Genomic DNA, 25,524 nt, shown 5'->3' with positions numbered 1-25,524 from the left:
ATGTTAACTACCTCGCCAGGTTTGCAGGAGATCGTGGCTTCGATCCTGACCCTGACGACGCCTGCTGTAGATTTGCGTGTCTCTCTCTATCTCTCATCATCATCACGGTGGCTAGGAGATGTTAACTACCTCGCCAGGTATGCAGGACGTCGGGGGCTTCGATTCAGACCCTGACGACGCCTGCTGCTGTATATTTGGAGTTTGCGCGTCTCTCTCTCTCTCCCTGTAGTCGCGTGGATTTATCTTCTCCGGGTCCTCGAAGTTTTCTTTCTTTTGTCTTTCTCCCTGCCCCCGCATTTAGAATCGACGTCACACGTGCTCAGAGAGTCATTTGCCGCCGCTCCAAATTTCCACACGACGACGACGATAAGCCCACTTCGTCGTTGAGCTATTGTCTCCGATAGCCAGGTCGTTTCTGGGAAAAAAAAAATAACTATACACACAGCTCATGGGTGGGGGGGGGGCCCCCCTTTCCTTAGCTGGTCAAAAAATAAACAACTAAGAACGTATTGTTTTGGTTCAGGCGTGGCCCACGCCGCCTCAAGGCCCCGGACGACGCCAGCGGAGGAAAAGTTTGTTGACGAGTTTCTCTCAAGGGGGGAGTGGGGAGGTGATTGATTTGAAGATCATCGACGACGACGACGACAACGATGGCCGCAGAGGCCTGGCGAACGCCGCGGACGTTCCTGACTCCCCCCCAGGAACGGGGGGGGTCAGGGTGAGACAGAATGGGGTTGGGTGGAGGTGTGGGGGGGGGGCGGGCGGGGCAGCCCCCCCCTTCTCCTCATCCTCCTCCTCTCCTCCCCCGTCTACGATGTCGGCACCTCCTCCGCCACCACCTCCTCCTCCCCCGTCCCCCGTCTACGACGTCGCCGACGCCGCCGACGCCGCCCCCGCCTCCGCCACCTCTTCTCCTCTCCTCCTCCTCCTCCTCTCTTCCGTCCCCTGTTTGCAACGCGGCCACCTCCTCCACCTCCACCGTCTCCCCATCTACAACGCCACCGCCACCTCCTCCTCCTCCTCTTCGTCCTCCTCCGACAGCACCAGCACCTGGGCTACGTCGTCGAACTCATAGGTCCTCTTGAGGAACGTGTCCGTCAGCCGGATTCCAGACACGCTCTGCCAGTGGAGGGGGGTGGGGGGGGGGGTGATGGGAGGGATGGGGGGGGGCAAAGAAGCAGTCAATTGTGAGACAAATTCTGGCAAATTTCGATTTAAAGCTTTCGTGACTGCAGGGATTCATCTTCTTCAGACGCTGTCTTTCCGACAGCCCTGATCTTCACCTGAGGACGGCTGCTTGCGTTGTGGCCGAAACGTCGTGAGAATTGTATTTTACTGTTTAATTTTTATTATTTTATTATTTCCCTTCTACGTGACTTTACCGAAAGAATCAAAAAGAGAAATTCTGGCAATCGCACCCCGCCCCCCCGCCCCGATGAGGCTGGTTGATGTTGTTGTTGCTGCTGCTGTTGTAATCGCCAGCGGAACGTCACACAGCTACTCGAACTGGGAAAGTGTTCTTTGCGGGTGGGGCGAGCCCCACCCCCCACCCGTCCCCCCCCCCCCCAACTACCCCCCACCCCCTTCACCTGCATCTTCGTCATCCTTATCATTATCATAATCATCGTCTTCGTTATCATCATCGTCGTGGTCGTCGTCGTCATCGTCGTCATAATCACTCCCGACGATGATCTGATGATAATGATGATGTTACTGATGATGCTGATGACAATGTTGATACCCCTGATGATGCTGACGAGGATGCTGATGCTAATGACGATAACGACGATGCTACTGACGATGATGATGATGACGGCGGTGGTGATGTTGACGATGGTGGTGATGTTGACATGAGCGCCGCTTGGCGGCCCTCTAACCTGCAGGCCGGGCATGGCTGGGCAAGGTTGGGCAAGGCTAACGAACCCCCGACCTCCCCTCCACACCCCCCCTCCCTCCTCACCTGCAGGCCGGGCATGGCTGGGCAAGGTTGGGCAAGGCTGACGAACCCCCCGATCCCCCCCTCCACACCCCCCTCCCTCACCTGCAGGCTGAACAAGACTGGGCAAGGCTGACGAACCCCCCCACCCCCCCTCTACACGCCCCTCCCTCCTCACCTGCAGGCCGGGCATGGCCGGCAGCAGCATGAGCGCCGCTTGGCGGGACGAGGCGCTGGGCAGGCGGCCCAGGTCCCTGGCGAGGAGGCCGCACCAGCAGAGGGCGTCCGAGCTGCGCAGCTCCAGACGGAGGTCCATGGTGCGCTCGCTGCGCCAACGACAACGCCGACGACGTCATTATTGTCGTCATCATCATCGTCGTCGTCATCATCATCATCATCGTCATCATTGGCGTCATCATTGTCGTCGTCATCATCATCGTCGTCATTACCGTCGTCATCATCGTCGTCGTCGTCATCATCGTCATCATCGTCGTCGTCGTCGTTGTCGTCATCATCGTCATCATCATCGTCGTCATCGTCGTCATCATCATCATCATCGTCGTCATCATCATCATTGTCGTCATCATTGTTGTCATTGTCGTCATTATCGTTATCGTCGTCGTCATCATTGTTATCGTCGTCATCATCATCGTCATCGTCGTCATAATCTTCGTCATCCTTATAATCATCATAATCATCGTCTTCGTCATCATCATCGTCGTGGTCGTCGTCGTCATAATCACTCCTGACGATGATCTGATGATAATGATGATGATACTGATGATGCTGATGACAATGTTGATGCCCCTGATGATGCTGACGAGGATGCTGATGCTAATGACGATAACGACGATGCTACTGACGATGACGATGATGATGACGGCGGTGGTGATGTTGACGATGGTGGTGATGTTGACGATGGTGATGATGATGATGCCACCACCTGCAGTTGGTGATTTTGAAGGCCACCGTGAAGGGCTCTTCCAGGTGGGCCATGTCAGGGATCGTCTCAATCTCTAAGCGCACGTCCCCGTAGCCCGGGGCCTGCAGTCACGGACACACACATCACCACCGCCACCATCATCAACATCAACACATCACCAACATTAACACGACTTCACCAACATCACCAAATCACCAACATCATCATGAACACCATCACCATCGACATCACCATCAACAACATCACCAACATCAACACCACTACACAAACATTACCAACATCATTAACACCACATCGCCACCATCATCATCAACGCCATCAACATCATCAACACCATCAACATCATCAACATCATCAACACCATCGACATCACCAACATCGACATCACCAACATCAACATCACCACCATCACCAACATCAACACCACTTCACCCACATCATCATCACCATCACCATCATCAACATCAACATCACCATCGCCAACATCACCAACATCATGGCATCAACCTTACCACCTCCTACCCCTCCCTCCCCCTCCTCTCTCTCTCAGCCTCCTCCCCTACCTCCCTCCCACTATCTCCACCTCCTCCCCTCCCAACCCCATCACCAACATCAACACCACTTCACCCACATCAACATCATCACCATCATCAACATCACCATCGCCAACATCACCAACGCCAACATCGTGGCATCAACCTTACCACCTCCCCCCTCCTCTCTCTCTCAGCCTCCTCCCCTACCTCCTTCCCACTATCTCCACCCCCGCCCTCACCCCCCTCCACCCCCAACACGCACCACGCGCTGCAGCTGGCTGGTCTGCAGCCTGCCTCGCTCGCCCAGGTTGGTCCGCCACACGATGTCCATCTTGCCGATGTGGGTGACCCCGCGCAGGCCGCCGGCGCCCGCCTTCTCCGCCACGTCGGGGCGGGCGCGCAGCCGGTACAGGAACTGCCGCGTCTCGCCGGGGCCCAGGTAGCGCCCCTCCGACAGCCTGGCGCGGTGGTGGCAATGGGTGGGTGGTGGTGGTGGGTGGGTGGTAGGTGGTGGAGATTGGTGGGGCGTGGTGGTGGGGCGTGGTGGTGGTGCGGGGTGGTGGGTGGTAGTGGTGGGTGGTAGTGGTGGGTGGTAGCAGTGGGTGGGTGGTAGTGTTGGGTGGGTGGGTGGTGGTGGTGGGTGGTAAGAGACATTTGTTACATTTGCACCATCCCATCAGCACTGGTTGGCTATGTACGGTGCAGAAAAATGTCATTGTACGTACATACGCACCACCACCAAAGATCCCCCCGTGGAGCCTAAACAGACTGTCGGGGCAAGTGCTGTGAGCGAGCAGCACCTGTGAAGGCCGGCACTGCACACGAGGGGGGTGGGTGGCCAGCACCGCGCCCGACCACCTTTGTCTCCCCAGTGGCGATTGTTTACGACACACCGCATCAGCTACTCATTTGAGTCGACCTAGGGGAGGCCCAGGACCGGTTCAGATAATCGTCACCGGTGTTAGTGGCCGTGAGCGGGATATCGAACTTGGAACTACGGGTTCGTTGCGCAGCGCGCTAACCACTGCACTTGCCCAACAGTCTGTCACAGACTATATGTCATCCTTCGAGACCGCGAATAAAGATTCAAGGGGAGGCAGAGGGTGGAGGAGCGGTGGGGGAGGTGGAGGGTGGAGGAGCGGTGGGGGAGGTGGAGGGTGGAGGAGCGGTGGGGGAGGTAGAGGGTGGAGGAGCGGTGGGGGAGGTAGAGGGTGGAGGAGCGGTGGGGGAGGTGGAGGGAGGAGGAGCGGTGGGGGAGGTGGAGGGTGGAGGAGCGGTGGGGGAGGGTGGAGGGTGGAGGAGCGGTGGGGGAGGGTGGAGGGTGGAGGAGCGGTGGGGGAGGTGGAGGGTGGAGGAGTGTTGGAGGAGGTGGAGGGTGGAGGAGCGGTGGGGGAGGGAGAGGGTGGAGGAGCGGTGGAGGAGGGAGAGGGTGGAGGAGCGGTGGAGGAGCGGTGGGGGAGGTGGAGGGTGGAGGAGCGGTGGGGGAGGTGGAGGGTGGAGGAGCGGTGAGGGAGGTGGAGGAGCGGTGGGGGGTGGAGGGTGGTGGAGCAGTGGGGGAGGTGGAGGGTGGAGGAGCGGTGGGGGAGGTGGAGGGTGGAGGAGCGGTGGGGGAGGTGGAGGGTGGAGGAGCGGTGGGGGAGATGGAGGGTGAAGGAGCGGTGGGGGAGGTGGAGGGTGGAGGAGCGGTGGGGGAGGTGGAGGGTGGAGGAGCGGTGGGGGAGGTGGAGGGTGGAGGAGCGGTGGGGGAGGTGGAGGGTGGAGGAGCGGTGGGGGAGCTGGAGGGTGGAGGAGCGGTGGGGGAGGTGGAGGGTGGAGGAGCGGTGGGGGAGGTGGAGGGTGGAGGAGCGGTGGGGGAGGTGGAGGGTGGAGGAGCGGTGGGGGAGGTGGAGGGTGGAGGAGCGGTGGGGGAGGTGGAGGGTGGAGGAGCGGTGGGGGAGGTGGAGGGTGGAGGAGCGGTGGGGGAGCTGGAGGGTGGAGGAGCGGGGGGGGCTGGAGGGTGGAGGAGCGGTGGGGAGGGGAGGGTGGAGGAGCGGTGGGGGAGGTGGAGGGTGGAGGAGCGGTGGGGGAGGTTAGAGGGTGGAGGAGCGGTGGGGGAGGTGGAGGGTGGAGGAGCGGTGGGGGAGGTGGAGGGTGGAGGAGCGGTGGGGGAGGTGGAGGGTGGAGGAGCGGTGGGGAGGTAGAGGGTGGAGGAGCAGTGGGGGAGGTAGAGGGTGGAGGAGCGGTGGGGGAGGTAGAGGGTGGAGGAGCGGTGGGGGAGGTGGAGGGTGGAGGAGCGGTGGGGGAGGTGGAGGGTGGAGGAGCGGTGGGGGAGGTGGAGGGTGGAGGAGCGGTGGGGGAGATGGAGGGTGAAGGAGCGGTGGGGGAGGTGGAGGGTGGAGGAGCGGTGTGGGAGGTGGAGGGTGGAGGAGCGGTGGGGGAGGTGGAGGGTGGAGGAGCGGTGGGGGAGGTGGAGGGTGGAGGAGCGGTGGGGGAGCTGGAGGGTGGAGGAGCGGTGGGGGAGGTGGAGGGTGGAGGAGCGGTGGGGGAGTTGGAGGGAGGAGGAGCGGTGGGGGAGGGGGAGGGTGGAGGAGCGGTGGGGGAGGTGGAGGGTGGAGGAGCGGTGGGGGAGCTGGAGGGTGGAGGAGCGGTGGGGGAGGTGGAGGGAGGAGGAGCGGTGGGGGAGGTGGAGGGTGGAGGAGCGGTGGGGGAGGTGGAGGGTGGAGGAGCAGTGGGGGAGGTGGAGGGTGGAGGAGCAGTGGGGGAGGTAGAGGGTGGAGGAGCGGTGGGGGAGGTGGAGGGTGGAGGAGCGGTGGGGGAGGTGGAGGGTGGAGGAGCGGTGGGGGAGGTGGAGGGTGGAGGAGCGGTGGGGGAGGTGGAGGGTGGAGGAGCGGTGGGGGAGGTGGAGGGTGGAGGAGCAGTGGGGGAGGTGGAGGGTGGAGGAGCGGTGGGGGAGGTGGAGGGTGGAGGAGCGGTGGGGAGGTTACCGTGATGCGGGGTCGGTGTCCACGACCGCGTTGAGGGGCGCGACGGCGTACAGCGGAGACGGCTCCAGCCACACGCGCTCCACGCACATCGGCGACGACGTGATGTTCTGGATCTGGGCCTCCAGGAAGACCTCCTCGCACTGCACGCACGGCGGCGGGGGGGGGGGCAGGGGGATCAGGAGGAAGATGGTGAATTGTGGGGGGGGGGGGGGGGGGCGCACGCGCGCACCGATACGAAAGTAAACAAACACAGAGACATTTGCAGCACGCAGACACGCGCACAACGCTCACACACAGAAACGCGCGCAATGGACACACGCGCAGCACACACCAACACAGAAACTTGTGCAGCGCACAGACACGTGCGCAGTGCGCAGTGCGCACACACTACACAGACAAGCGCAGGGCACACAGAGACATGTGCATAAACAGAAGCATAGTTATAAACAGCTACACAACAACAACAAACACACGTGCACACATATCTCGCACGCATTCTTCACACCCAGACGTAAAATACACATCATACACAATATCTCACAAACACGCAACCTCACACAGAGACATCACACACACACACGGATTAACCACACGGATATCTCACACACAGAAATCACACATGCGCACACACACACACAGATATAACAGACATCACACAGATATCTCACGCACTTATCACACACAAACATCACACACACACAGAAATCTCACACACACACACGTAACATACACACACCTCACACATCACGCACACATCACACACACAGAGAAATCTCACACAGACGTAACATACACATCTCACACATCACGCACACAGAAATTTCACACACACGTAACATACACACGTAACATACACACACCTCACACATCACGCATACAACACACACAGAGGCGCATGTGTCGCTCACGGCCACCCACCACTTCAACCGATGGACGGCAGGCGACCCCCCCCCAATCCCACCAGCCGCGAGGCACTCCAATGGCACCCCCTGCTGCCGTCAATTAAAACTACGGCAAAGCGGCGGCTGTGGCCATGGTGGTGACGGTGGTGGTAGTGGCGGCAGCGGTAGTAGCGGTGGCAGTGGTGGCAGCGGTGATGGTGACGGTGGCAGCAGGGGCAGCTGTGGCGATGGTGGTGGCGGTGGTGGTAGTGGCGGCGGCGGTAGTAGCGGTGGCAGCGACAGTGGTGGTGGCAGCGGTGGCAGCGGTGGCAGCTGTGGTAGTGGTGGTGGCGGTGGTTGCGGTGGTTGCGGAGAAGAGCAAAAGCGATCGGCGCAACTCGCCCTCCCCCCCGCCCCCGTTGAGGATTGAATCGAAAGCCCCAAAGCACCCAAGTGGGGGAAACTGGAAGACGACTTCATCGGCGGAGCTACGGCAGCGAGCCGCACAGGAGCCTCCTGGTCCACGGAGCCCAGAGAGTCTGCTGCTGTGATGATTCTACCGCTGCTGCGATGATTCTACCGCTGCCCCGATGATTCTACCGCTGCCCCGATGATTCTACCGCTGCCCCGATGATTCTACCGCTGCTGCTGCCGCGTTGGCAGCAGTGTGGTAGTGTAGCGGTTATAGCAGCGGGCAGTGCTGCTGCACTACAAACCCGGGGGGTGTGGGGTAGGTGAGGGTAAACCGGGGGGAGCAGGGGGGGCTGACGCTGGACGGTGGGGGGGGGCGGGGGGGGGGCCGCCGCCGGGGGGGAGGGGGGGCGCCATGCAGAGTGCAGAATGTCAACGCGACAGCACGTGTCTTGAGACACACACACAAAGACAAAGATCCCCCGTACATCCCTTAGAGTGTTGGGGCAAGTGCTGTTAGCGAACACCTATGAAGGCCGGCACGGCACACGAGGGGGTGGGTGGCCAGCACCACACCCGCCCGCCCGCCTTTGTCTCCCCAGTGACGATGTTTACACACTGCATCAGGCACTTGTTTAAGGCTGAGTCGACCTAGGGGAGGCCCAGAGTCGGTTCAGACAATCGTCACTGGTGTTGAGCCGTGAGCGGGAATCCAACATGGGCCATAGCCGGGTTCGTAGCGCAGCGCGCTAACCGCCGTTACGCTACCGCTCCCCACGCACACACGCACGCATACACACACGCACACACACACGCACGCACACACGCACACACACACGCACGCACACACGCAGGGTTCGCAGAGAGCCACCGCCACCACCACCACCAGCAGCAGCAGCGCACGCAGAAGGTCACGGTGACGCAAACGGCACGTGGCCCCCGCGCGGCTACGGTGAAACGGTAAAAAACCCGCGGCGGGGGATTGGGGTTAGTGGGGGGGCAGCATCCGGCGTTGCGGTTAGGCTGAAGGCGGTGGCGGGTAGGGGGGGGGAAGCGGGGGGTGGGGTGGGTGGCACCGCCGGGGTCATCAAACCCAAGGGTAGAGATAAGCAGGGGGGTGGACAATGCGGGGGAGGGTGGAGGATGTTACCACTGCACTGAGTTCGTCCTACAGGGATGGAGGGTGGGTGGGTTCGGTGGGTGGGTGGGGTATGGGGAGAGACAGAGTCGCAGATACAGACAGCAAGTCGCAGACGGAGACAGTGAAGCGGACAGGAACGTGGACGGACACGGACGAGAGACGTCGAGAGATAGAGGCAAGGGGCCCAAGGCAAACACAGAGAGCGAGACGGACAGAATTGTAGAAGAGACCGACGAAGTGGAAGAGACATGGAGAAAGTGTCAAACAGGCGCGTGACGAAGGAGACAGATGAAGTAGACCGTGGGAGATCGAGTGTAAAGCCAAAGACACACAGAGAGGATCGTAGACGGACAGGCAGAGAGATAGACAGAGAGACACGGGGAGTAGGAGAGAGAGAGAGAGATGCAGAGAGAGAGACATAGGGAAATTAACAGAAGCAGAGGGAGACATGCGGAAAGAAATGCCGAGAGATATAGAGAAACGTAGGGAGATTGGCAGTCGGACAAAGAGAGAGATCCAGAAAGAGGCACAGACAGAGAAAGAGAGGGATGGGGAGTGGATAAAAGAGGAGAGGAAATGTTGGAAAAATTGTGAGAGGCACAGGTGGTGTTGGGAGGGGTGCGGTGGGGGGGGATTCACAGGGAGAGAGGGGTGGGGGTGGGAGGGAGGGAATGAGGGTGGGGAATGAGAAAAATAAAATTCAAGCGGTTACAATGAGCAAAATTAAACCAAACAACACAACCGAGAATGCACAGCCTACAAAGTCACACAGGGCATTACGGGAACACAACAACAACAACAAAATCATAACATGCATTATCCAATCACGTATAGCGACGACTTTGGATTTCATACCAAACATATTTGATACTTGGGGCACGGAGGGCTGGTGGTAGTGGTTAGCGCACAGCGCTACGGAATCCCCGAGTCTGAGTCCTGACCGCAAACAACCTCAGGATCGGTCATGGCAGCCACACCGTGGTGGTGAGGTGTTAACTCCCTCGCCTGGTCTACAGGAGGTCGTGGGTTCGATCCTGACCCTGACGCCTGCTGTATATTTGGAGTTTGTGTGTGTCTCTCTCTCTCATCATCATCATCACGGTGGCTATGAGATGTTAACTACCTCGCCGGGTACGCAGGAGGTCGTGGGTTTGATCCTGACCCTGACGCCTGCTGCTGTATATTTGAAGTTTGTGTGTGTCTCTCTCTCATCATCATCACGGTGGCTATGAGATGTTAACTCCCTCGCCTGGTATACAGGAGGTCGTGGGTTCGATCCCGACCCTGACGATGCCTGCTGCTGTATATTTGAAGTTTGTGTGTGTGTCTCTCTCTCTCTCCCCCCGTGACCCCGTGGATTTTTCTCCGGCTCCTCACGGTTTTTCCCTCCACATTTAGACTGGATGTCATGCATGTTAAAGAGTTATTTGGCTGCTATAAATGTCCACGCGACGTCGATGATAAACCACTTCGTCGGGCTATCGTTCTGTGATGGCCGGGTTGCTTCTGAAAGAGAGCGATACGGCTCGGTGGGGCCTTACCTCGGCGTTGTAGAACTTTGTCTTGACTTCGAGAGGCTTCAACACCTGCGGCGGAAAAAAATGAAAGTTGAACGATTTTACGTCGCAAGAACTTAAAAGTTTTTATTTTTTTCTTTGTCGCAGATTTCAATCGCGATCGTGCTAGCGGGGGGCGGGAGGGGGCACAGCCCCCCGTGTGTTAAGAGAATGGCCCCGCCGGAAGCGGATATCAAAGAACCGCTTCTGAAAATCAACTTCTCAGTGACCGCGAATGGAGAGGGAAAAGATGGGGGGGGAGGTAGGGGGTTTGGCGGAAGTGCGATGCTCACCTGGAATTTGAAAAACTTTCGGAAGTAGAGCTTCTCCGCGCTCTGCGTGGCGTAGCTGACGGCGCACACGAGGCTGTGACGGGAAAAGCCGAGGGGAGGGCGGTGATTGAACCACATGGGGTGGCGGGATAACACGCCTGGTGCGCGCATGCCTGTACGTGCATGTGTCTGCTGTCACGTAGAACGCTGCAGAGCGGTTCGCGCACTGCACCACGAACCCGGCGACCCGAGTTCGATTCCCGCTCACGGCCACCAAGTTTTCAAATTTCAAGTTTCATTCATTAGGTATAGCCCTGTGAGCCATTCGGCTCTTGAATCGGGTGCAACCGCAACAAACAAAAAACAAAAACATGAACAAGAAAACATCTTAAAGTGACTAAGTGCAAACAGAAAATCCAAGTAAAGACAGCAAAATATTGCAGAAAAAGCACCGTACACCAACACTGTGTGCAAAAATCCCAGTGGGATTCAAGTCAAACAACAACAACCACAAGACAACTTAGATTAAGGCCATCAGTCTAACTCTGTACTACAACAAACAAACATGGCAAAACCAAAAACTTTTCGAAAATCACCAAAATAAAGCCATAAGCAATGAAACAGTGATCATAGGAACTGTGACCGAATTTTCACAATAAACGACGTAAACAACATGTACCACCAAACCCTGCAGCCATAGCTGGCTGCATAAGTCACTTCACAACAGCAGGAGCATCAGTCGGAGTGTCAACATTTTTCAATGCACATTTAAGATCAGCACACTAAATCAAAACATCATCCGGAGCGAAACATTGTATTTTAGGCCACTTTTAGGCCACACCAACACCGGTGACGATTATCTGAAACGAACCTGGGCCTGCCCTAGGTCGCCTCAGCCTGAAATGAGTACCTGGTGCGGTGTGTAAACATCGCCACTATGGAGACAAAGGCGGCTGGGCGTGGTGCTCGCCACCCACCCCCTCGTGTAGGCCGTGCCGGCCTTCATAGGTGTCGCTGCTCGCGAACAGGCACTTGCCCCACAGTATGTTGAGGCTACACGGCGGGGGGGGGACCCTTTGCATTTGTCTCACATGTGAGTTCCCAGCTCCTTGACCTCGTGGTGGATGACGTCGTCGATGCAGCTGTCCGGATGCAGCTCGGCGGCGGGGGGCGTCGAGCCCCCCGACAGGTTCAGCCTCTGGCTGCTCGTCTGCAGGTCGGCCTCAAACAGCGGGGGGGGGAGGGGGGGGTACGGAGGGGGGGGGCGGGGGGGGGCGCACAGCAAAACCGTTAACTCTCCTAGATTTGACGTTTTCGTGACTGCGAGGATTCATACTAATAATAGTTCAATTTGTAACGCGCGCAAATTTGCAGACGTAGTGACCGCAACTCAGAGGCGCGGAGCCAAGCTCAGAGTCGCTCAAAAGCACGATTGTAGAGGTGAGTTTTTAAGTGTCTCTTGAAGGAGGCGATTGAGGTGATGCTGCGAATGTGCAGAGGGATGGTGCTCCGGACTGTTGGGGCTGCCACCGAGAAGCGGCGCATAGACATGACCATCCTGGATCTTGTTTTTTTCGAGTAAAGTCACGTAGGTAAAAAATAAAATTACAAATTTTACTAAAATAATAGAAATAAAATAAAATAATAAACCACGACGTTTCGGAGGCAACACAAGTCTCCGCCATCGGGTGGTTCATGCTCCGTGACTTTACCGAAAAAACCTAAGAGTGCGTTAACTCTCCGTTGCACGGTCTGCCCGACTAAAGCGCTACGTGCGCACCGTACGGAGCCCAACCGTTGCCCGTCAGAGGCGCGGGGGGAGGGCCGACAAGACTACACGCAACAAAAAAGCCAGTCCTAAAGATGCGAGTTTTCAATCCAGATTTAAACGTGCATAGATCCACTCGTTACGCGTGTAATAAAGGTCGTTGAAGCGACTTCTGGAATCCGGTCTGTATTCGTCTTTCATTACAACACTCCTTCACGCTGCTGACAGACAGCGTGAGAGGGATAGAAAGAGAGAGACGCGCGTAGCCACGTGGCAGCCTGGACCCCCGCTCTCGCGTGGCCTCTTCCCTTCGTTCGTTCCAGTTCTGACCACGTGTCGTTCGTCTCCACCCCTATTTAATACCCGGGTCACGTGGTACCTTTCCACCAATCCTGGTTAGCCTCTATGGAATCTTCTAGACTCCACCGTAGGTTCCCGGGACCACGCCCCTGACTTGTCTCCCCATTGGCTGTGGCTAAAGCCAGCAGAACCAATCCTCTACTTACAGCTGTCACCTTTTTATTACGTCAGGGCCACGCCCCTAGGCTTACCCCCATTGGCTATGGACCAGGACCGGCAGAGCCAATCATAGTGACGAGTTGTGATCCGTCAGCGACCCAGATATATCCTCACATTACACACACAAAAGTGTTTGCACAAATGAACCACAAAACCTGGCTGATTTCGTCAAGGAGCATGAACCATCGCGAAAACTCCGGCCATTGTCAACAACTGCGGCTTTTGGCCGGCCATAGAACGAAGACGGTCGCTGCATCGCGCGGCGCTTTCAGATGCGCTTCTGTGGCCGTCTGGAACGCTCTTCCTTCCGACATTAGGAAGCCGCTGGAGCTGTGCACTTTTAAATCATCTAGATTAAAAACTAATTTCTGTAGAACTGACGACTCCTGTATGTTTGGAGTTTGCATGTTCTCCCTGATGGTCGCGTGGATTCTCCTCCGGGTCCTCCGGTTTTTCCCTCCACATTTACAATCGACGTGCGGTTAAGAGTATTTGGCCGATATAGATTTCCACACGATGTTGAGCTACCATTTGTGGCCAGGTAGCTTCTGAAAAAGAGCTGTATACCATTGGAACCTCATTTGCCAGTAAAAAATATGATAATTGTTTTTTTACCCTTTTATCTGGCAACAAAACTGACACCTTTTTTTACAAGGAGTCATGTTTGCATAGACCACAATACCTGCAGTCATAATTATCAGAGTTATGTTTTTTGTTTGCATCATGACTGCAGGTATTGTGGTCTATGCAAACATGACTCCTTGTAAAAAAAGGTGTCAGTTTCGTTGCCAGATAAAAGGGTAAAAAAACAATTATCAAGAGCTGTAGAGTTCAGTAGAGCCTTACCCGGTAAAATAAAAATAGTTCACAGTTTTATCTTTCCCCCGCACCTCCATTGGCTACGTATGGTGCGAAAGAAGTTCTACATAAACACATACACACTGCCCATAGACTCAACGCTGCAAACCTCCGATTAGCATGGTTGGCTACATACGGTGCTAAAGAAGTTCTACATACACATGTATATACTGCCCATAGACTCAACGCAGCACCTCCGACGAGCAAGCTGTCGCTACGTACGGTGCACAAGAAGTTCTACGTATGCACGCACGTACACACGCGCACACACATTGACTGGTGGCGACGGCCCTCACCTTGATGGAGACGTCGCGCACCAGCTGGCTGCTGTCGTTGTGCACGCTGATGTAGCTGGAGAAGGTCTCTCCCAGGAAGATGTTGCTGCACAAAGACAAAGATCCCCACCCCCCAAACGCGTTGCCCTTTAACAGACCTGTTTAGACAACACCTACCAAGTTTTACTGCAATAAACTTCCACGCGATGGCGATAAGCTATCGTTTGTCACAGCCTGGTCTCTCTCTTTTGTTGTTTTAACGTTTGTACACCGAGCCCCTACTGGACATGTGAAAAAGAGCTTCGTAGCTCATCGGATTCTCCAGTCTAAATAAATATTCTGATTTTGAAAACGGGCTCTATCGATCAGTGTGCCTTGCCTGGTGAAATAAAAAATAACAGTTCAGTTTAGTGCGGATTGCCGCGGAGCCCCGCACCCACCTATGGACAGCCCTGCTGATGGGATGTTTAAAATACTTGATAAATACAATTTTGTAGAGGGACACATGTATTTACTATTTTGTTTTATTTTACCAGGCAAGGCCCCAATGAGCTATGTAGCTCTTGTTCAGAAGCGACCTGGCTTTCACGAATGAAAGCTCAACAAAGCGACTTATCATAACGTGGAAATTTATAACAGTTTAGAGCATTTGCGTAAACGTGTTTAGAAGTATTTGCCTGCTATACATTTCCGCACGGTGATAAGTCACTTCGTTGAGCTGTCATTTGTGATAGCCAAGTCGCTTCTAAACAAAGAGCTACGTAGGCCTTCCCTGGAAAATGTTTGTTTTAATCTAGTTCTCGAGAATGGGATTGTGGGAATTCTTACCCAAAGTTCTGTGGGAGAGTCAGCATGTCTCCCAGCACCGTGCAGTCCCCCCCACTTACAAACGCTGCACGGTCGGGGGGGCACTGTCCCAACAGCCCCCCTACACACACACACAAAGACAAAGACCCCCCATATAGCCTTTAACAGTCTGTCGGGGCAAGTGCTGCTTTGCGATTAGCGCTGATGAAGGCTGGCCAGCACCATGCCTGGCCGCCATGCACGCACACCAACAAAACTAATGTCAGATGCCATCCAAGCGTGACAGTCGCATGCCCCTCTCATCAGCGCAACACTCACCTGCTAGGTCCCTCTCCTCGCAAGAAACGGGAAGGGCGATGTGCAGAGACGGCCGGGTGAGGCGCATCACTGCAAAAGGGCACGATGAGGGGGGGGGGGGGACACAGGTTGGGGTCCGGATGGCAGATGCAGGGACGAAGGGAAAGAGACAGAGAGAGAGGGGAGAGACGGCGGGGAGATAAGGGGGGAAGGTGAGCGGCAAGAATCGATTGTCACGTAGACTCCTTCAAGATAAAACTCTAAACTGTTTTTTATTTTACCAGATAAAAGCCACTGAGCTACATATTACAATTTTTTTTCAGAAGTGACCTGGCCACAAATGATAGCTCAACGAATTGGCTTATCACGTGGAACTGTACATCAGCCAAATACTCTCGACGCATGCTTCTATATGTGGCGGGGAAAACCGGAGCACCCGAATAAAAATGCAGGCCACCACAGGGAGAACATGACAACTCCAAATATACAGGTGTCAGGGTCAGGATCAAACCCACAACCTCCTGTATTCCAGGCGAGGTAGTTAACATCTCGCCATCTTGGCGCCCAAAATAGCCATCGAACGAAGACGGTCACCCAGATCGCGCGCTTTCAGATGCGCTTTTTGCGGCCGTCTGGAATGCTCTTCCTTCCGATATTAGGAAACCGCTGGAGCTATGCACTTTTTAATCTAGATCGAAAGCTAATTTCTTAAGAACTGCTTTTTGTCTATAGCAGGGGTCGGCAACCAAAATAACAAGAAGAGCCATTTATTTCCAATTCGGTACAAATTTCAGTATTTCAAGAGCTGCAATGCATCTGAGTACATACTGTACATATCGTCAAGAAGCAGCCTGTAAAGAGCCGCATGCGGCTCCGGAGCCATAGGTTGCCGACCCCTGGTCTAGAGCTTGGTCTTCCCCCGTACCTCCAATTAGCAGTTGGCTATGTACGGTGCAAAAGAAGTTCAACATACACACGTAAATACCACAGCCTTAGCCATGTTGCAGATGCAAAGCAGGAGTTGGTATTTGGTCAGGGCTTGAATGGATGACTAGAATGAGGCAGTGTGGCATCATATGCACGCTCACTCATCTGGGATCACTCCAGACACTCTCTCCTGTGGGAATCTCAGCAGTGACACTATCCCCTACTGGAGTCTCAGGCAATTACTGTGGTGAGTTGTAGGTGCGAGAATAAATCACAAAACGCCGATATCAAAAAATGTAAAACTTTTATTTTAACTTAAACATTAACAACACAACAACAACTTAAAACATGCACCACATGGCAGTCAATTTTTCCAAAACTTCAACATTAACCGTGACAAGAAAATAAATGTGACGCAACGCAGATCACATGAGCCAGGCGTGGGTAGGTTGAAAATTAGCTTCGAGCTTCCGCCAATCATTGTCGTCATGGTCAGCCATGATCTATCCACTGGCCGGGACCGCTGGGAACCTGGGTTCGAATCCTGGTTCCAGCCACCGCCTGTGATTAATCTGGGTTTTCAAGTGCAGCGAATTGATGACAATAATTTACATTTAGACATCTGGATTGCAAACGTATTTCTTTAGAACTGCTTTTTGTGCTTAGTTTGGCACTTATTTTGGCTAAATTCCAGCACTGAGAATTTAAAAGATCGGTTGAACCTCGAGAAGCCGTTCAGAGCGTTTCGGTTTATGTGAAAACAGCGGTTCTCAACCGGGGGAGGAGGGGGGAGGTAACGTTGCAATGTCCCTGGGAGTTACGTGAGGCGATTTATAAAATGTGAGTCGGTGAATAATCGCGTATGAACCTGCCGATATCAATTAGCTCCGATAAAATGCGTATACGTATGGGGTAACCTAGAACGAGAAAAAAGACCTCTCTAAACTCACCGATGGTTAACAACGCGGGTCTCCAAGAGTAACCAGCGAGCGCGAACGAATGACGTCACGCATGCAGAGCGTCCCGTTGATTTCTTATTCGCTTGCAGTTACGAGCTTAGTTAGGATAAACCTGATAAAATAGACAACTAGTGAAAACATTGATGGGACCTCCTTTGCCAGTACCAAAATATGATAATAAGTTTTTCCCCTTTTTTGTCTGGCAACAAAACAGCTGTTAAGATGTTAAAACACCAAACTGAAACCTTTTACAAGGAATCATGTCTGCATTAACCACAATGCTTGTGGTCAGAATGTAAAAAAAAACATACTCTGATAATATATGCATTGTCCTTTAAACTGATTGGTCAACACCAGAGGCAGCTTTCTTTTGAGCCTCGCCAAAAGGCGTCCTCTGGTCTAACACCGTTTGAGACGAGGCTCAAAAGAAAGCTCTCTGGTGTGGACCAATCAGTTTCAAGGACAAAATATATTATCAGAGTATGTTTTTTAATTGTATTCTGACCACAAGTATTGTGGTTAATGCAGACATGATTCCTTGTACAAGGTTACAGTTTGGTGTTTTAACATCTTAACACAGCTGTTTTGTTTCCAGAAAAAAAGGGGAAAAACCTATTATCATACGAAAACATTTGTTCGTACATGGAATTCTCAGCACCACGTTGGGTCAGGCAAAAGGAGGGGGGGGGGGGTTACTCGGTTGAAACAAAACTCAACAATGGGGGGTAACAGTAGCAAAGGAAAAAGGTTGAGAACCCCACTGCGCTAAACTGCAGCACACGAGCAAAATAACAGCGACGACAAATATCAAACCGTGACATCTGCAGTCTTGTGTTCTCCTATGGAAAAAATCGCGTTGCAATAATATATAGGGGTTAAAGAAACAGTCTGCGATGGTGCGCGAGACGCGTAACGCAGGGCCCTAACAAAGGCCGAGACACGTGGTGGGTAGCATCTAGAAGCATCTAGAAGAATCCAGCAGCATCTCAATGCCTTGTGTGAAGCTACGCCGAGGCAGCCGTACGAACGCTTGTTCCTACTCGCGCGCGACGCAGTTCCGTTCGCTCGGTCGCGTCACATCCAGTTCGCATCCGCGTTGTAACAAAACTGTGTTCCCGAATACATTCATCGCGTTCTATTCAAGTCGCGTTGTAACAACAACAGCACGCGGCGTTCTAGAAGACCGGACTGTGCCCAGAGCCACAAATTAAGCGTGACATTCGCAACGACGCAAGATTATTTAAAACTTCGAAAGTTCCCGAGGTCACGATGAGCTTACACGTTAAAAGAAAAGTGATTGAAAGGGAGCCCAACAATCCCCCGATGCAAGAGCCTCCCGCAACGAGTTCTTGAGGCTCAACGACGAGGCGTCGCTGTGCGGATATTTACGGTCCGATGTTGCATATCCAACTGCCTGGGGGACCCCAAGTACAGGACGTTGCATGAAAAAAATGTGAATATGTGAACACCGATACAAGAAAATCAACAGTACCACCACCGTGCAAAAATAAGTTACTGGATAACAAAAAAATAAGTGCAAAGAGTAAATGCTCTACCGAGCTTTACATTATCATCATCATCACGATGCATGGGGCAGATAGCCCGGAGTAGGTGGCTATTGCACATTTTGTCCTTTGTTGTTTCAGCTTTCCTCTCTGTCTTGTAGTGGCAATATGCATCAAGTAGTGGCCACATCTATCCTCACCATTGGTACCTCATTTGCCAGTAAAAAAAATGATAATTGGTTTTTGAACCTTTTATCTGCCAACAAAACTGACACCTTTTTTACGAGGAGTGATGTTTGCATAGACCACAATACCTGCAGTCATAATGAAAAAAACCATAACTCTGATAATGTATGCACTGTCCTTGAAGTTGATTGGTCCATACCCGCTCTAAGGAAAGCTGTCTCGGGTGTGGACCAATCAACTTCAAGGACAGTGCATACATTATCAGTTATGTTTTTTTTCATTATGACTGCAGGTATTGTGGTCTATGCAAACATGACTCCTTGTAAAAAAGGTGTCAGTTTTGTTGGCAGATAAAAGGGTAAAAAAACAATTAGCACATCTATCCTGTTCCTTTCCTAACACCAACACGCTTTTCATTTTCATGTTGTCGTCCATCCTACATGTATCCAAATAATGGCAGTTTCTTTTTCTCATCACTGCACAGCCGCGTCAGGCTGTAGTCTCTGTTCGGTCTTCCTCTCTTTCCGGTTCCTTACAAGTGAGCGAATATGTACGCGAGATTAAGACCACAACAGTGCATGCGAAATGGCCTGGATCTGTAAAACGTCGATAGAAAAATGACAGCTATGCCGTGCAGTCAACCGGGTGTTGGCAGTCAATCGGCGAAGACGGATCTGTAACGGTCGGATATGCGACTGTTGCACTGTGCTTTAACTACGAAGGGTTTACCCGTGCGCTTAACCTCAAACAATGCAAATTCAACCCCTGATGAAGCTTGGTAGAGCTGAATGGAGTTTAAACGAACTCGCAAACAAACACCACCTTGTGCAAGACTCAACGTGGAAGATCCCCTGGGTTTGATCTTCCACGAAGCTGCTCATGATACACCTAAAGCCGCATCCTCTGCACAAACCATGGCAGCAGATGCGGATAGCTGATGCACAAATGGAAGAATTAAGAACTCTCCAGTGGTGGTGTGCGACTGTGGCAATCCAGAACAGACCGTACACAACGTATCACGACGCAATGCCCCGATCCACAAATAAGGAAGGAGGCATCACGGCAACGATGATATGCTACCACTCCGCTACTCCTGATGCAGCTGTCTGACTTGGACCACCTGAATGTGAAATCGTAGTCGATGCTCTGCATCTACATCAGCAGCCGTACAAAAGAAAATCGTAATTACGTTTGGGGGTTGGGTGGGTTTGCACTCGATTTCTCTCTGCAGCGTCGCCCGGCGCAAATTTTTTTTTTTTACTTCACGGCGACAGCTGCCCCCGTCACCGCGGAGGTGGAGCGGCAGGAGAAACGCCCGCGCCACGGCGGGCGAAGACGACCCCGTGCGTGTAGACGGCGAGGGCTGTGGGGCCCGTGGCGCCGAGCAGCGCCCTGGCGCGCCGCCCCGCCGCGGCAGCCGCGCCAGCGTCGCAGTAGATCCACAGCTCGGGCGGGTCGACCCGCAGCCGCCCGTGGCACCCACGCATCTCCCCTCGCGCCATCGCCCCGCACAGCCGCGACCACGCGCCCCGCAGCGCCGCCCGCCCGCGCCGCTCGGCGTCGGCCTCACGCCCGCCGTGCCCATCTTCCCACTCCCGCTCTTGCACCGGGCTGCTGCACGTCGGCACCCCCACGCAATTGAGGTTGCCCGCCGCCGGGATATCCGTGGTCTCCACAAGCTCCGCGCGCCTATCCCACTCTCCCGCTCGCTCGGGACTACTCGCGCGCTCACGTTTCTGACGGCCTATCAGAGGTCTCGCTCGCTCCGAACCGGATATTGCCACGAGCTCTCGGTTGTTCTCGGGCGTTGCCTTTGGTTCTCGATTGTCTGCCGGGTTCCTCGCCTGCGTCAGACACCCCTCCAACTTCCCTGCTGGTGGCAAATCAAGTCCCGACACGTCCGTTCGCTCCAGATAAACCTGGGACTTTCCTGCTTGCTCGTGTTGACCGGACAGTGCTCTTGGATTGTCTGCTGGCTTTTGCGACCATTCTGGATGCCTCCCCAAATTTCCCACCCGCTCCGGATTACCCGTCAGCGTCCCCTTCCCATCTTCGCCTCCTTGTCCCAGTCGCTCCAAACCCCCACCACCGCTGAAACTCTGCCAGCCCAGTACCCAGCGCACGCGCTGGCCGGGCTCAAAGCCCAGCCGCTCTAGCACCCGCTTCATCTCCGTGTCCTCTTCATCGTCGTCATCATCATCACCACCGCCGCCTAAGCCAGCGAGGCTCCCAGTGGTTGAAACGCCACAATTCGGCACGGGCACCGGCACGCACCACGTCCGCGTAAAGCCCACATCCCGGCGACTGAGACCCACCAGTGCCACCGCTTCCTTCTCCTCCTCCTGCTTCTTCTTCTTCTTCTCATCCTCCTCTTCCCGCCCTTCCTCCTCCGCACGTCGCCGCGACGGTGAGCCTTCCCCCCCGATGAACACGGCGGGTGGGCGGCGCTCGGGCCTCCACGGCGGCGGCCGCAACCTCGCCGTTGCCCGCGGTGCCCCTTGGCCGCGGTCCCAAAACCAGGGGCGGAACCGCGGCAGGGCCTCTTTGCTCGGGAAGCCGCGCAGGGTGTCCTCGGCGCGGCGCAAGGAGGAGCTGTCCGGCGGCCGCGGCAGCCCGGGGAGGCCACTCCACGCGTGCACCGTCACCTCCAGGCCGGGCTCAGAGGGCGGGGAGTCGGGCGTCGAGGACGGCGCGAGGCGGCTCTTCTCTGCGTTAAAAACCCGCGGCCGTTGGTTTTTTTTTTAAACAAAGCGGCCGACAGTGTGTGTGTGTGCATGTCGTGGCGGTCGGGCGTGGCGCTGGCCACCCACCCCCTCGTGTACCGTTCCGGCCTTCATAGGTGCTCGCTAACAGCACTTGCCCCTACAGTCTGTTAAGGCTATACGGGGGATCTTTGATCTTTGATGTCGTGGCCAAGAGGAGTGGGGGTGAGGGCAGCATCGTTTCGTGCCGGGTTTGTCCGAGGTCAGCGACACGGGAAGATGTTTCCACACCCCAGAACCCAGAACAACGATTTCCATTCTCTCTCCCTTTGGATGCGGCCGCTAATCAAACGGCAATCTCTTGCAATATATTACGAGCGACCCTGCACAAAATTTTACTATTTACTACTATTTTTATTTTACCAGGTAAGGCCACCCTGATGAGCTGTGCAGCTTTCTGTCAGAAGCGACCTGGCCACAAATGATAGCTCAACAAAATGGCTTATTATCACGCGGAAATTTCTAGCAGCCAAATTACTGTAAACGTGGAGGGAAAACCCAGAGGACCCGAAGAAAAATCCACGCAACCATAGGGAGAACATGTTAATTCCAAATATACAGCAGGCGTCAGGGTCGGGATCGAACCCACGACCTCCTGTATACCAGGCGAGGTAGTTAACATTTCCTAGCCACCGTGGCACCCCCATATTCTACTGAGAAATTAAAGCCCGGCAGGGTCGTCTGCCCTTGTGCCCTTTTTCCATCGTTACATCAGAGCCGAGCCACAGCTTTTCCCACCGGCTCTCTGTCATGCTGAGCCGGAACCAAATTGTGAAACAACGCTGACCTCACAACGCATGATGATGATGAAAGCCCATTGAGCTAAGAATCTCTTTTTTTCAAGGGTGACTCGACTGGCAGACAACAGCAAGGCAACGATGTTGTAAAATGACATTCACGCTCAAAACTTTGCCGATAACCAGCCCCTCCCCACCCAGCCCCACCCCTCCCACCGCCCGCCCAGCCCCACCCTCCCCACCCAGCCCCTCCCCTCCCCACCCAGCCCCTCCCTCCCCACCCAGCCCCTACCTGCACGACGGACGGACACAATAATCCCCTGTGGGCTGGTGTAACCAGGAGGTTCCTACTAGTAAAAAATGATAACATCTCAATATTTCAAGAGCCTTCAAATGCAATGTGGTGAATGAGACGGGTGGGGAGGCTCCTTGACAACTTTCTTACCCCCGTGCCCCCTAACTGGACATCTGTGATAAAGAGCTTAATAGCTCATCGGATTCCTCCTGCAGTATAAATACAATACTCCGATTCTGAAATAAACGTCACGAAGCAGTTCCGTGTGCGGCTCTGGGCCACGAGTTACCAACTATGTACAGTGTGTTGAACTTCTTTCGCACCCTACGTAGCCCAACCGTGCTAATTGGAGGTGCAGTGTAGAATCTATGGGCAGTGTTATTCTAATGGGCAGTATGCATGTACAGCATGTTGCACTTCTTTCGCACCGTACGTAGCCAACTGTGCTAACCGGACGTGCAGAATGTATGGGCAGTATGCACGTGCAGTATTTATGTACAGCATGTTGCACTTCTTTCACACCGTACGTAGCCAACTGTGCTAACCGGAGGTGCAGAATGTATGGGCAGTATGCACGTGCAGTATTTATGTACAGCATGTTGCACTTCTTTCGCACCGTACGTAAGCCAGCCGTGCGAATCGTTCATCCAGGCACTATCCAGACTCAACCTGCCCCGCTTAGCTCTCGAGAGCTTAGACAGGAGTTCGGGCGTGATTTTGGTCTAAATACCGTGAATGTAAATAATATACATCATACCGTGTACGTGTTTAATGCCACTGCAAGACTCGTTCCACGAAGTTCGTAGTATATCTCGCACACGTAACGGTGGGTGGGAGTGCGTCTGTAATATCCCGGAGAAAAGTGTAAACAAGATAACGCTCATAACTCTTTGGTTTTTTCGGTAAAGTCACATAGGTAAAAAAGAAATAAAACATTAGATTTTTTTTTATTTGATTTTTTACTTTACCGAAAGCTTCAAATCTAGAAAGATAACGCTCACCAACTTTACAAAGTGCATGATGCGTCATTAAGCGCACGTACTCATTAACACCAACACGACCGGTGTAATTTTCGATTTAAAGCTTTCGTGACTGCAAGGGATTCATCTTCTTGGTTCTTTCGGTAAAGTCACGTAGAAGGGAAGTAATAAAATAATAAAAAGTAAAACATTACTTCCCTTCTACGTGACTTTACCGAAAGAACCAAGAAGCTGGACCGGTTTAATGTTTTATATTTAAAAAAAACAGCCGACTCCAGTTCTACCCCGGACCTCCCCCCCCACCCCGCTCCCCTCCTCCCCCTCAACACACCGGGCAGAGCCGCTAGGCAAGCGGCGTCCTCCCGGGCGCCTCCACTCGGGCCTACCCTTCCGGGACGCCAAAGTGATCGATTTAAGTTAATTTTAGTTTTGTTTTAAATGAAACGCTCCACGTTCGCGTCTCGATCGAGTCGCAGCCGCCTCGTCGCCCATTCGCCCGAGTGTGTCTGAGCGAGAGAGTTGGAGAAGAGAGGCAAGACGCGCACCTTTGAGCGCCAGAAGATGATCCATCTTCTGTGCGGGATCCATTGCTTCTGCGTTGACCTTCGACCCCCACTTCCGGCTCGGTCACGTGACTACGTCATCGCCGTTGTTTGTTATCATCAGCGGTGCCAAACAGCCTCCCAATATTAGAATATTGATAATTTTGGAGCTTTCGTGACTGCAGGAATTATTCTTTGGTTCTCTCGGTAAAGTCACGTATAAAGATAAAATAATAAATTAAATAATAGCATACTACGACGTTGCAATCGAAAAGTCACGTATAAAGATAAAAATAAATTTAAATAATAGCATACTACGACGTTGCAATCGAAACGTCGTAGTATGCAATTATTTAATTTATTATTTTATCTTTATACGTGACTTTACCGAAAGAACCAAAGAATAATCAGAATATTGATTTAGACTGGAGGAGATAATCCGAAGCTCATTTTTCACAGATGTTCAGCAATAGGGGCACGGGGTCAGAAAGGTTGCAACAACAAACAATGCTTTAGTTTTATTTGCATATTTAAATGTTTTTGTTTAAGTGATTTGTTTCCTACAACAGTACTTTGCAGGGGTCCGTGGCTGAAGTTGCTGCGTTGACCTTCGACCCCGTTCCGGCTCGGTCACGTGACCACGGCATCACCGTTGTTCGTCATCATCAGCAGTAGTAGCAGCAAAGGAGCCCCCAATATCAGAATATTGATTTAGACTGGAGGAGGGAATCCGATTAGCTATAAAGCTCTTTCTTCACAGATGTCCAGCAGTAGGGGCACGGGGTCAGAAAGGTTACAGCAACAAACAATAAAAAAACACGATAGGAGTGCAAAGTATAGGAAGGTTAAACAAATACATTTACAAATATACACAAACAAAACTGAACAATGTTTGTCTAACCATGTAAGGCCCATTGAGCTCTGAGCTGCTTTTTAAATCCTTTATATTAAGTTCGCTTGCTTGCGTGCTTGCGTGCTTGCTTACGACCGTGCAAATCTTTCGGTCGTTTTTTAACCCACTTCCCGTGATCCAATCGAGCTGACATTTTGCACAGAGACTCGTTGTGCGAGACAATTAATGTTCGTGAAATTTTTTTTCAAAACTTTTACACTGTTTAGGGAAAACAAATAAAATATTTAATTACCAATTGCTTAATACTGGCAGACAATCATCTGACCCATAGGTGGCAGCCATCTCAAGCCAGAGGACGAGAGGACTCTAGCCGCCACGCATATAAAGGATTTATAGTGAAAAACTTTGTTTTTACGGGTTATACTTGTTCAGAAGCGACCTGGCCATCGCAAATGGTAGCTCAACGAAGTGGCCCATCATGTGGAAATGTATAGCAGCAAAATTATCTATGGGGCCGTCCATAAATGACGTCACGCGATTTTGGACGATTTTTGACCCCCCCCCCTCCCCCTCTCGTCACACGGCGTCACAAAAAGTCAGACCCCCCCCCCCTCA

General features: G+C 53.5%; 1 protein-coding gene across 2 annotated transcripts; it reads right to left on the bottom strand.

Annotated features, from left to right (window-relative positions):
• Positions 1 to 912: 912 nt before the first annotated feature.
• On the bottom strand, positions 913 to 24,123 carry TRAPPC13 (trafficking protein particle complex subunit 13). 2 transcript variants are annotated; one of them, XM_061577448.1, is made up of 13 exons: positions 24,060 to 24,123; positions 15,185 to 15,253; positions 14,888 to 14,987; positions 14,081 to 14,165; positions 11,731 to 11,861; positions 10,661 to 10,733; positions 10,353 to 10,397; positions 8,821 to 8,838; positions 6,379 to 6,518; positions 3,678 to 3,873; positions 2,880 to 2,980; positions 2,115 to 2,262; positions 914 to 1,119 (listed from the first exon to the last, which is right to left on the bottom strand). In XM_061577448.1, the coding sequence occupies exons 1-13, from the start codon at positions 24,100 to 24,102 to the stop codon at positions 991 to 993; spliced, it is 1,278 nt and encodes a 425-aa protein (XP_061433432.1). In that variant the 5' UTR covers positions 24,103 to 24,123; the 3' UTR covers positions 914 to 990. The 2 variants fall into 2 exon arrangements, with proteins under 2 accessions (XP_061433433.1, XP_061433432.1); XM_061577449.1 differs by lacking the exon at positions 8,821 to 8,838 and having other exon boundaries at positions 913 to 1,119.
• Positions 24,124 to 25,524: the final 1,401 nt, after the last annotated feature.

Source organism: Lethenteron reissneri, chromosome 64, assembly GCF_015708825.2.
Source record: "Lethenteron reissneri isolate LAM-NWPU_2019-01 chromosome 64, ASM1570882v1, whole genome shotgun sequence".
Lineage (NCBI taxonomy): Eukaryota > Metazoa > Chordata > Hyperoartia > Petromyzontiformes > Petromyzontidae > Lethenteron > Lethenteron reissneri.
Note: the sequence above shows the minus strand (reverse complement) of the source record. Positions and strands in the feature narration are given on the sequence as shown.

What these genes read in the sequence shown, in the direction of transcription:
- TRAPPC13 (XM_061577448.1), bottom strand. Translation starts at nt 24,102, where the DNA reads ATGGATCCCGCACAGAAGATGGATCATCTTCTGGCGCTCAAAG. An exon ending in CGAGGAGAGGGACCTAGCAG is followed by an intron (nt 14,988 to 15,184) that starts GTGAGTGTTGCG and finishes GTGTGTGTGTAG; the next exon opens with GGGGGCTGTTGGGACAGTGC. An exon ending in TGCGCGACGTCTCCATCAAG is followed by an intron (nt 11,862 to 14,080) that starts GTGAGGGCCGTC and finishes CCGCTGTTTGAG; the next exon opens with GCCGACCTGCAGACGAGCAG.